This window comes from Pteropus medius, unplaced genomic scaffold, assembly GCF_902729225.1.
Source record: "Pteropus medius unplaced genomic scaffold, Ma_sr-lr_union100, whole genome shotgun sequence".
NCBI lineage: Eukaryota > Metazoa > Chordata > Mammalia > Chiroptera > Pteropodidae > Pteropus > Pteropus medius.
The window spans coordinates 4,745,617-4,758,359 of NW_024352784.1; the positions used below are offsets into that span (position 1 = coordinate 4,745,617).

General features: G+C 44.7%; 1 protein-coding gene across 3 annotated transcripts in view; it reads right to left on the reverse strand.

Annotated features, from left to right (window-relative positions):
• Positions 1 to 8,704: 8,704 nt before the first annotated feature.
• CHRDL2 (chordin like 2) overlaps positions 8,705 to 12,743 on the reverse strand; it is a 32,597-nt gene continuing 28,558 nt past the window's right edge. For all 3 annotated transcript variants that reach the window (XM_039848044.1, XM_039848042.1, XM_039848043.1), the window contains 2 exons: positions 9,621 to 9,713; positions 8,705 to 8,864 (listed from right to left, as the gene is read on the reverse strand). In XM_039848044.1, the coding sequence (XP_039703978.1) occupies positions 8,785 to 8,864; positions 9,621 to 9,713 (173 nt within the window). In that variant the 3' untranslated portion in view covers positions 8,705 to 8,784. The remainder of the gene's footprint in view (positions 8,865 to 9,620; positions 9,714 to 12,743) is intronic.

Consider the following 12,743-nt stretch of genomic DNA (forward strand, 5'->3'; position numbering starts at 1 on the left):
CTCAGTTGCTGTTTGACTTTGGGCAAGTTATGTGAGCAAGTTATGTGAGCTCCCAGGGGTGGATAAAGCTGAGATGAAGGAGAGATATCAGATGTCATGTGTCATTCAGACAGCCTGGGGCTGTGGGCCAGAGATCCAGGTCCTAATTGCCTATTCTAGGAGGTCTGAGATGCCCTGTACATAGATACCCATGCCACCCCACCCCCTTCTAACCTCAGTCAACCTCACACAGCACTTACAGTTCATCTTTCATAAACCGACCCTGTAGGAGGAAAAGGAAGGCAGGGGGTATCTTCCAGGCACCAGGGTGAGCGGAAGGAGGGTGGTTGGACCTGCCCTGAAGAGAATGCCCGGTGGGGCCCCAGGACTTCCTTCACCCCTAGGCCAGCCCCAAAACCACAGGCCACGTCCTGTTTCTCAGAAATATTTCCATTTACCAGCGCCCAGGCTTTGTGGGAGGATAGAGGGTGGTGGCTTCACAGCTGCTGGAGAAAGAGGAGGAAGCCTTCCCAGGAAACCTGGAGTCCAGGTTTGGCTTCATAATAGGATGATTAAGTTTTGGGGCCAGGAAGCTACTTGGGAAGGTGGAGTGGAATAGAGGCTCTGAGCCCAGGTTGGCTGTGCCTGTCCCAGTCCAGGACCTGGCTCTAGACCAGTGCTCTGAGACCATCAGGGCACAGAATCACAGACCTTAGCTAGAATCCAACCCCTCCATTTACTAGTGTGTGATCTTGATTAGATCACTTCCTCTCCCTGAACCTTGGTTTCCCCAGCTCTTAATGCAATATTCCCCACATCACTGGGTTGTCCTAGGGATCAATGAGAAAGTAGACTTGATTGTGCTTTGTTAACTAATGGCAAGGCATATGGGAGGGGATGTGACTACTTCACCTAGAGCCCAGGCTGTGCTCAGCCTGGCACCAAGCTAGACAGTGAATCTCATGGGACTCCTTGCTGGAAACTTCCTGAGACCCATGAGGAGAAAGCCTGGCAGCTCTGGGAGACTACTCTTCCCCATTCCCTCGTCATACTCATGGGAAGTCCAGCCAGGGTTCACAGTGAGTTAATGGCTGAAGAAGAATGGATTTTAATGTGTTCCTAAACCTTTCTTTCCTCCATCCTCACTCCTGTTTCTTCTACCTTTCCTTCTCCTGTGAGGTGTCCTCATCCCCAAGACTTGCTTAAATATCATCCATCTGAAAATCCCTCTTCTTCCATCTCACATCCACTGCCAGCCACTGCCCTGCCTCTCTCTTCCCTTTACTACCTAAGTTCTTCAAAGACTTATCTATTTCCTCACCTCCCAGACACTGCCTCAGCCTCCCAAAACTAGCTCCTCCCTCCCAGCTCTCCTGACATTGCCCATTGCCACAGGCACCAGAAACTCCCTTGTCCCCACACTGGACCTTTTCCAGGCCTCATCTCATTGGACTCTCAGCTACCACACTCTGCTTGCTTCTCTCTTGCCCCAATGGTGATTCCTTTGCTGATGCTCCAGGATTCAGTCCTAGTGCCCCTTCTCCTTTCACTCTACAATCTCTCCCAGGCTAGTGTCTCCCATCTCCTGGCCTTAGTTACCAACTGCTGGCCAACAGCTCCCAAATCCCTGTCTCTGGCCCAGCCTTCTCTCCAGACCCACAATATACCGAAAGGCCTAGGAGTATCTCTCTAGACTCGCTGTGTGCTCAGCTGGAACTTCTGGGCTCTCCCTGTTCATCACATGAAATACCAGCTACACATCAGACTCCTTCCTCTTCCTCAGCCCTATATCTACCATCAGCTTTGCTGCCTTCTCATTCCCATTATTTCTGTCCTGCCCAGGCTGTTGTTGTCCCTCATGTGGATTCTTACACCAGCTTCTGACCAGGTCTCTGCCTCACTTCACCCTACCGTTCTTCACCTAGCAGGCAGAGCCAGCTTTCTAAACCTCAAATCTGACCTTTCCAGGCTCTGTGTTGCCAATGGGATGAAGCCAAATGATCTCAGCTGGGTATCAGCTCCATCTCCTTTGTTCTTTGCCTCAAACTTTCTTATCCAGCAACAGTGAGCTATTGATTCTCCCCAGAATATACTATTTTTCTTCTTCCATGCAGCTGTCTCTTTCTACACCATCACCTACTCTCTTCTCTCTCTTCACCTTTTCTTTTAACTCCTGCTCATCCATCACAGCCTGCTGCAGTGTCCTCAGTTGGGGAAAGGATGTGCTCCCTTCGGCCCTGCTGTCACAGTCCTTAGCACTTATGGTGTTGTGATGCCTCATCTCCTTCTCAAGACTTTGGCTCCCTAAGAACAGGCAGAGCCTTACAATGTGTTGATGGTCTAGCATAAGGCCTATTCCAGAGTAGCTCATGGAATATTTTATGAATGAATCCACAAAAAGGGAAGATAGCAATTCAGAGAGGTATAAAATCATAGAGAGCTGCTTAGACAAGCCTTGTGTTTACACACTGAGAAAGGTCTGGACCAAAGTGAGGAGGTGCTGATGTGCTGAACTGCCTCCCATGGTAGAAGAGGTTTGGGGAGAATATCATAGGCTCCAGATAAGCCCATCAGAGAAACCAGAAAGGCAGTTGGCCTATAACACCAGGAAAAGCATACAGGGAAGTCCATTCCTGTCCTGAGGCCCTGGAGCTGCCTCTGATTACAGAGCCCTGCCTCCAACTTCATTCTCCATCAGAAGGGAGCGGCTTTTGTGCCGGGGGCAGGGGTGGGGTGGTGGTGGCAGGGAAAGCTTCACTGAGAAGAAGCCGTCTGAGCTTGGTTGAAAGATGACCAGAGTTTACCATATGAATGACTGAGCTTCCAGATTCCTATGTTTTAAATGCTGGAGGCTCAGAATACATCCTTAGAGTTCCAAGTTAACCCCACATAGTGAGCAAGCAAGACCAGAATGATGAGTCTTCTCTAGGAGGGACAGGCAGAGGCTATGAGGAGCTGGATGTCTTCTGACTCACAGGATGAGTGGGGAGATTCCAGCCATGTTCCTCAAACCCCAGCCTGTCAAACCAGGCCCTCAGAAGCTAGCAGAGGTAGTTCAGGGAGGGTGACACCAGTCCCTACTCAGTGAGGGCAGCATTGGTAGGCTGCTTAGTGTACTTCCCAGATGTCAGACAACAAGGTACAAGACCAGGCTCTGAAGACAATAGCCAAGGCCCTCTAAGTGGCTGCAGGTGGCAGAACACCAGCCAACAGGCCACTTTCACCATCTCTCCACGGCTTCCAATCAGACTTGGGGTAGGGGTAGGGGCAGGCATGGCCGTACTGGAGAGAGAGCAGGGGTCTGGTAGTCATTAGGCCTAAGTGCTAGTCCCGGCTTCACCACTCATCACTGTGAAGCTTTGGGTAAGACATTGGCCCATCATGAGCCTCTGTTTCCTCCTCTCTAAAATGGGGGAAGGAAGGTCCAAGATGGCAGCAGCGTAGGAGGACACTGAACTCGCTCTCTCCCATGAACAAACTCAAATACACATGTATATAGAGAGACATTACTTCTGCGAGACAATTGAAGGCTGAATAAACAGCTTCTGAACAACAAATAAGAGAGACAGAACAGGGAAGGCTAGGAAACTGCAGGAGCACCCTGGGAGCTGTAGGAACCCTCTGGCCAGAGGAGTTACATTCCCCTTGACCTCGATAGAGTAGGCTGAAGCTCTGTTTGGGTGCTTTGAGCTACCCACAAGTTCACCACAGAAGTTCCCAGCTACATTGCCTAAAGCCTTTTGCTTTGGAACTAAGGGAGCAAGCAGGAACAACAGGGCGGCACCATGTGCCCCTTGCCTCCTTGCTGGGAGCCACTCTGGCCTGGCAAGCCAGTACCCCATGTGCTGTACGCACCTGCCAGGTCCCAAGCAGCTTGCCAAAACCACCCAGCACATAAAGCCTACACAGAGGTCACATTTACACAAGACCAATTTGGGTATAACAATAAAGAGAGAAATTATACAGAGAAGGCTGGGGAGCCATGGAAGCTCTCCAGGAACTGTGTGAATTCTCAGGGGTTGGAGGTGCTGGTGAGCACCATTGTTACATCCCCTTCCGCCTCCATAGGATAGGTGAGGGCACTATCCAGGTGCCCTGGCCCACCTATAAGGTTGCTGTAGGAAGTACCTGGACACATCATCCAAATGCATTTTGGCCCCAAACACAGAAAGCAAGGACAATCAACAGGACATTACTACATGCACCTGGCCTCCTCACCTGGAGCTGTTCTAGCTAGGTAAGCTAGAGCCTCAGATGTCTTAGGCACCTGCTCAGCTCCTACTAGCCAGTCTAAAGCATCCAGTACACACAGCTTACACAGAAGCTGCTTCTACATCAGGATACTTTTTTAAGACTAAGAGAGACAGCTATTTTGTTTAATTCAAATAAACAAATATAGAAAGTCAAAGAAAATGAAAAGACAGATGACTATTTCTCAAATAAAGGAACAAGAAAAATCGCCAGGTGGGGCAGAAACCCTAAGGAAACAGAGATAAGTAATTTGCCTGATAAAGAATTCAAAGAAATGGTCATAAGGGTGCTTACTAAACTTGAGACTGAAAGGGAAACTTGGAAGAACATCAACAAAGAGTTAGAAAGTATAATAAAGAATCAAGCAGCAATGAAGAATACAATAACTGAAATAAAAAAAAATACTCCAGAAGAAATCGACAACAGATTAGCTAACACAGAATGGATCAGTGACCTGGAAGACAGATTAGTGGAAATCAACCAATCAGAACAGCAGAAAGTAAGTATTTAAAAAAAGAAAGAGAATAATTTAAGAGACCTCTGGCATCAAGTACTCAAACATTTGCATTATAGAGATTGCAGAAAAAGAAAAAAAGAGAAGAAACAGAAACTTTACTTAAAGAAATAATGGCTGAAAACTTTCCTAACCTGGGAAAGGAAACAGACATCCAGATCTAAACAAGATAAACCCAGAGACCCAGACAAATGAAAATGAAAACACAACTTTTCAAAATTTATGGGATACAGCAGAGTAGTTCTAAAGGGAAATTCATAGCTATATAGACCTACCTCAAGAAACAAGAAAAATCTCAAATAAACAATTTAATTCTGCACCTAAAGGAACTAGAAAAAGAACAAACAAAATCTAAAGTAAATGGAAGAAAGGAAATAATTAAGATCAGAGCAGATATAAATGAAATAGAAATTTAAAAAGCAACAGGAAAGATCAATAAAACTAAGAGCTGGTTCTTTAAAAAGATATATAAAATTGACAAACCTTTAGCCAAGCTAATTAAAAAAAAATCCCAAATAAATAACATCATAAATGAAAGAGAAGTTATAACCAACACCACAGAAAAACAAAGAAACATTAAAGAATACTATGAATAATTATATGCCAACAAATTTGACAATCTACAAAAAATTGATAAATTTCTAGAAGTATATAACCTTCCAAGACTGAACCAGGAAGCAATATAAAATATAAACAGACCAATTATTAGCAATGAAATTTAAGCAGTAATCAAAATACTCTCAATAAACAAAAGTCCAGGACCAGACGACTTCACACATGAATTCTACCAAACATTCATGAAGAATTAATACCTATCTTTCTTAAACTATTTCAAAAATTGAAGAGGAACAGATGCTTCCAAACTCATTCTCAGTCAGAATTATCCTGATACCAAAACCAGTCAAAGATATTGCTAAAAATAAAATTACAGGCCAATATCCTTGATGAACATAGATGTGAAAATTCTTGACAAAATATTAGCAAATAAGATTCAACAATACATTAAAAGGATTATACACCATGACCAAGTTTGATTCATCCCAGTGATTCAAGGAGGGTCCAACATCCATATATATATCAACATGATACTCCACATTAACAAAATAAAGAATAAAAACCATATGATCATCTTGATAGATGCAGAAAAAGCATTTGACAAAATTTAACATTCTTTTATAATAAAAACTCTCAACAAAGTGAGTATAGAGGGAACATATCTTAACAGAATAAAGGGTATATGTGACAAACCCACAGCTAATATCATACTCAATGGTGAAAAGCTGAAAGCCTTTTCTCTAAGATCAGGAGCAAGACAAGGATGCTCACTATCACCACTTCTATTCAACATAGTATTAGAAATCCTAGCTGCAGCAATTAGACAATAAAAAGAAATAAAAGGCATCCAAATTGGAAAAGAAGTAAAACTCTCATTATGTATAGATGACATAATACTATATATAGAAAACCCTAAAGACTCCAGCAAAAATAATTATTAGAATAAGTGAATTCAGTAAAGTTGCACGATATAAAATCAATATACAGAAATCCGTTGCATTTCTATACACCTATAACAAACAATCAGAAGGAGAAACTAAGAAAATAATCCTATTTACAATTACATCAAAAAGCGTAAAATACCTACGAAGAAATTTCCTAGGTATTTTCAACCAGAGGTGAAAGACCTGCACTCTGAAAACTCTAAGACATTGAGAAAGAAACTGAAGAAGACACAAATAAATGGAAGGATATACCTTGCTCATGAATGGAAAGAACTGATATTGTTAAAATGTCCTCACTACCTAAATATACAGATTCAGTGCAATTTCTACTATAATACCAACAGCATGCTTCTCAGAATTAGAACAACTAATCCTAAAATTTATATGGAATCACAAAAGATCTCATATAGCCAAAAATAAAAATAAAAATCTTAAGAAAGAACAAAGTGGGAGATATCATGCACACCAATTTCAAACTATACTACAAAGCTATAATAATCAAAACAGTATGGTACTGGCATACTGAATAGAACAGAGATCCTAGAAATAAATCCTTGCTTAAATGTTCAATTAATCTACAACAAAGGAGGTGAGGATATACAATGGGGTAAGTAGTGTCGGAAAAACTTGACAGATACATACAAAACAATAAAATTGGATCATTTTCTTGTACCTTGGACAAAAATAAACTCAAAGTGAACTAAAGAATTAAATGTAAGACCTGAAACAATATACTTCCTAGAAAACCTAGGCAGTAAACTCTTTGACATCACTCTTAGAGATATACACACAATAGAATATACAGATGTCAAATTATAATGTACACCTGAAAATTATATAATTATATTAACCAATGTTACCCCAATAAACTTAATTAAAAAATAAAATAAAAATAAAAATAAAAAATGGGCAGAACACCTGAATAGACATTTCTCCAAAGAGGACATACAGATAGCCAACAGATACATGAGAAGATGCTCAACATCAGTAATCATCAGGGAAATGCAAATTAAAACTACAAGGTGTTATCACCTCACATCTGTCAGAATGGCTATCATCAATAAGTCAACAAATAGCAAGTACTGATAAGGATGTGAAGAAAAGGGAACCCTTGTACACTCTTGGTAGAATTATAAATTTGAGCAACCACTATGGAAAACAGCACGGAGATTTCTAAAAAAATTAAAAATAGAGCTGCCATACGATTCAGCAATTCCGCTTCTGAGTATTTATCCAAAGAAAACAAGAACACTAACTCAAAAAGGTATTTGCACCCCTATGTTCATTGCAGCAGTACTAGTCATAGCCAAGACATTAAAGCAAACTAGATGTCTGTCAACAGATGAATAGATAAAGATGTGGTGTGTATGTATATATATAAGCACGTATGTGTATATATGTGTATATATGTATATGTATGTGTATATACACATACATATACATATATGCCCAATGGAATATTATTCAGCAATCAAAAAGTGATATCTTGCTATTTGCAACAACATGAATGGACCTAGACAGTATTAATGTTAAGTGAAATAAGCCAGAGAAAGACAAATACTGTATGATTCCACTTATATGTGGAATCTAAAAAAACAAAATGAATGAATGAATAAACAAAACAAAACAGACCCATAGATGTAGAGAACAAGCTGATGGTTTCCAAAAGGACGGGAGACGAGGGGATGGGAATTTTTAAAATTAATACATTTTTTAAAATGGGAGTAATTCCTACATTTCACATTAAGTGGAATCATAGGCATTAAAATGTCTTTGAAATCACGACGCACTGTATATGTGGGCAACATAAATTATTGATGTTGTCTTTAATTGTAACGGTTAGGCCTCCCCAGACCGTGGTGCCAGCCTTGGCAATCTGACTGCCAAGTCTTCGAAATCCTCTGAGGTGAGACTATTTGGACTTATGACATTGGTCACGGTGGAATGGGAGAGGAGTGCTAGCCTGGAGCAAGAGACCTGGCATCCACTTCCAAATCTGTACTAACTACTCTGCTCTGCAGCTTCAGACAAATTATTGCTCCTCCCAAAACTTAGCTTCCTCATTGAAAAGTGTGGCTGACAATTGCAAACATCCCTGGAATATTTGCTGGGAAAGTGCTTTGAGGCTACATTCACCCCCTCAGCTGGCTAACTAGAGTCAATCTCCCTTTTTATGCTCAGTGCCAAAGAGCTCTGGTAGGGGAGCTGCCTATAAAAGCAGAAGTGCTGTGCTGGGGCTTGGGGACGGAAGTAGTACAGGCCATGGGGGCAGACAAGGGCCTGGTCGAAGAGGCTGGGAGAACTAGCCCTGGCTCTGGTAACAACCCACCGTGAGGACAGGGTCCAGTCTCTTCCCCTGCTGCATGTCAGTTTCCAGCTCTGTAAAATGGGGATAACCAGGCCTGCCTTGGAATCAATTGGGAGACCACAGGGAGACTGGATATGAACTCAGAAGGCAGGGTTGAGGGATAATGCAACTTATTTATTAATATATAATAACAAAAATGATAAAGCTCATATCTGCAACTATTTAGGTCTTTGTTATAAGGTCTTGGTCGTTTTGTCTGAACTGGTCATAACCTTCAGCTCCGGGGTCTGGGCTAGGAAGACGTTCCAGTGACCTGCATGGAGGAAAGCAGAAGAGTTGTGTGTGTCTTTGTAGAGGGGTGTGTGTGTGACTATTGTGTGTGTGTCTTTGGCAGCAGCTGCTTCCATCAAGTAAGTCTGTGGTATGTGTGTGTGGGGTGTGGTGTGTGTGCACCACAGAGGCAGAATGACTGGCGTGGGAAAAACAGAGCGAGGAGGACTGCATAGACCTAGGTTTGGATCCCACAGGGAAGAAGGAAGTGGGCGTCCCCATCATACCTCCATATCTAGATCAGTTCTGACCCCGCCTTCAATAAACCAACAACTGGAGGCTGGGCTGTTTTCCTGATACCTTTTCGTGACACTCCCATGTGTAACTTCCCACCCCCAACCTGCGGTCCCACCTGGGTCCATCTTCCTCAGTGTACTAGTATAGACCAAATTGAGGGCATCAGAAGGAAGTGGTTAGGAGGCTTTCAAGGGGAAATGTCCAAGTAAAAAGGAAGGAGGCAAAACCCGGGTTTGGGTCTCAGACCTCCCTCCTCTACAACCCTGTGTCCCCCACCCCAAGACCAAATCCAGCAGGCTCTGCTTCACTCTCCCGCTCCCAAGCCCCAAGCACCGGAGTTGAGAAATCTCTGGCTCAGACGCCCACTGGATTCCTGTGCCGGGAACTGACGTCTGTGGCTGACAGCCCCCCCTCCTGGCACCAGCAGCCTGGAACTCCCCGAGAGGCCCTGGCCTCTAGCCAGGCTCTCTTCCCAAGCCCCAGCCTCAGCCCAAGGTCCCACCTTCGTGGGTGCTGGTGAGTGGCCGGAAGTTCTGTGCCTCTTTCTGGAAGTCTTGCTTCCTGACTTTCTTGATCTGAATCAAGTGGAAGATTCCTGAGGGCAGAGACAAGGGCATAAGCAGGAAAGGCAGGGCCGTACATCAGGGAAATGAGGGAACTTAGACTTGGAACGAACCCAGTCACCTTCCTCCCCTCCCCTGTTCTGATCAGACACCAAAGCCTGCTGACTAAATTTCCTACATATTTTGTCTGTTCTCCTATCCCCACTGCTGCTCTCCCGATTCAGGTCCCATCATGTCTTGCTTGGGTCACTGCACTGGACTTCTGATCATTTTTACTCGCCCTCTAACCTGTGATCCTAACTGTGGTCATTTGAAAATATACATGTTGCCCTGTCATTTCCCTTCCCTAACCTCCCGTCATCTTGCCGCTGGCCCTGCCCCTGTCCTCATCTCCATCCTGTTCTCACATCACTCACCTATCTACAGTGTAGAATGGAGCGAGGAGGGAGGAAGGGAGGAAGGGAGGAAAGCTGCCAGACTTGTATGGATTTGCTGAGCATAGAACATATGATAAAAATCAATAGGCATGCTTATTCAGACACCAGAACACTAAGTGTTAGAGTTGTAGGCCCTCTTTCAGAGCAGGGCTCAGTTCACCTGACCCCCTACGTGGTCTTGCCTGTCCTCCAGCCCTAACCAACTACTTGAAGATCCCTGAGGGGCCAAGCCTTTACATATGCCACCCTATCTGCTGGAACTCCACCAGGGGAACTACTCATCCTCCAAGCCTTAGCTGGGAGTTTTTCTTGATCCCTCCTTCACTTCTCACCTCAGGTAGTTATAACTTCCAATGAGCAAGCTACAACTATGCATAGCTCTTGGTTTGTGTTGGTGATTGTATCTATTTCTAATGTGCTAAGACTGTATCTATTCTTGCTTCCCCTAACAGATTTGGAACTTCTGAAGGGCTTGCCTGTCTGGGTCCTCTTGAGCCTGGCCCACATTAGGCATGTAGAATGAATGAATGAATGAATGAATGAATCCCTGGATGGATGGATGGATGGATGGATAAGCAAATATATGTGTACCCAGTCTAAGCCAGGCCTTGAGGAGTGATGAGGTATTAGCTGGATCTCCTGATGTTTGAATTCCATGGGGAGCTGGCCACTGGTACCACACATGGTGCTAAAGCCCTGAGCACATGGGCTATGTTGCACCAGCTGTTACCACCAGGGTCTGTGGCCAGAAAGAACAGATGTGACAGCAAGGTCTCTGCTAGGCCAGTACCACCCTCAAGGAAACCAAGAACTGGCCTTGCTTATGGGAATCTGAGTGTGACCCCATAGAAGAGTACGTACAGCACAGGTTCCAAGACTGAGGTCTAGGAGGCCAGGAATGTCTATCATTGTCCTTGGGATCCCCAGCCCAGATGCCAAGGACCAGGATGTGGGAAAGACTTACTCTAAACCCCCAGGCTATGTCACAGCATAAGATGGGGATGAATCCTTCTGTCCCAAGCCTGCCACTGCACACACCCCAGAACACAAATTGGAGAGGAGGTGACAGGGATGCAGGCAGGACTCCTTACTGTAGCCTATAAAACGTGATTGAAAGGACTAGTTCTTGGGCTCCTGAGGGTCATGGTTGTGTCCCTCTTGCCCTTTGAAGGGCATGATAGGTCTGAGGGCAGCTGGACTCTGTGGACGCTTAGGGCAGAGGTAGCACTGGTGGGTGAGTTCCAGGGGACAGGATAGGCTTGGTTTAGTGTGAAGACAAACCTTCTCTGGGCAGAGCCATCCACAGTGTTGGAAATCAATCATCTATCTAGAGGTAGGTGGGGCTATGTACGCTCAGGGGCTAGAGACTATCAGTGAGGCCAAAGGGGTACTTCCTAGGTAGGGGTAGGAATTGAGACCCCTGAGGTCCTTCCTATTCTGAAACTCCAGAATCTAAAAGGCCCTTAACCCTAAGCCAACTATCTACTCAGCTTCAGGGACCTGGGGCTGCCCCACTGTGGTGTGGCCTCATTTAGCCCAGGTTTCAGTGTCCACCTACTCACTTTGTCTCCAAGTCAATTCTGCCCTTCCTCTCCCAGCCTTCAAGGCCTGCTGTTCCACTCCTCTGCCTGAGGAAACAGTGTGGGTTTCCCACTGACAATCAGTTTGTGGGAAAGTGTTTGACTTCCACGGGCAGGCACAGGGAGGTAATTGGAGGTGGACAGGGCATTTAGGCCACCTAGGGGGTCAGGAAATGGGGAAGGGGAGGTATGCTAGTAATAGCGTGATAGGGCCTAACACTGTGAAGTTGAAGAATCCCCTCAATCTTGTTTCTTTTCTGCTGGGCCTGGTGGTAATGAGATTGGCCTTGAGTCACAATGTCCCCCTCTGTACCATCCTGGGCACACTTTGTCCTTCCTCAGGCACCTCCCTAAAAGCATAAGGTCACCTCTGTGGAGGCAGCACTAGAGCCAGTCAGAACTGGGTTTGAGTCTTTGCTTTACTGCTTAAACTGTGTGACTTTGAGCAAGTCATTTTACCTCTCAGACTCAGTTTTCTTATTTGCAAAACGGGGTATCAATACATAGCCCTCAGTTTTCTAATGTGGATTAAATGTAGCATATTATACATAGTGCATGCTACACACCAATCACAGTACACAGATAATATAAGTGTGAGCTCTCGAGCCAGATTTTAAGGCTGTCTCTGCTACCTTGCTTGCAATGTGCCCCTCTTGCCTTTCTAAATCCTGTCCAGCCCCAGGCCCACCTTCCATGAAGCCTTTCCTGATCAGCTCAGCTCCCAGGGAGCTCCCGCTGCAACCAGGTCACCTAAGGAAAGAGGCTGGGTTCTATTACTCTCTATGGTCCCAGCAACTGGTGGGGGTAGGAGAAGCCCAGAATAAACAAACATGCAGCCAGCACCTATCCAGGGACCGATGGAGTCTCAAGGTACAAAGAATTATAAAGTTACTGAATCTAACTCCCAGCTGCTGGCAGAATCCCCACTAGTCCTTGCTTGCACACTCCCATGAATGGAGCTTGTTCCCTCCCTTCATTACAGGAAGGCTCTAAGTATGAGAAAGTCCTTCCTCTCATTGGCTGAGACCTCCTTCTCTGCAATTCT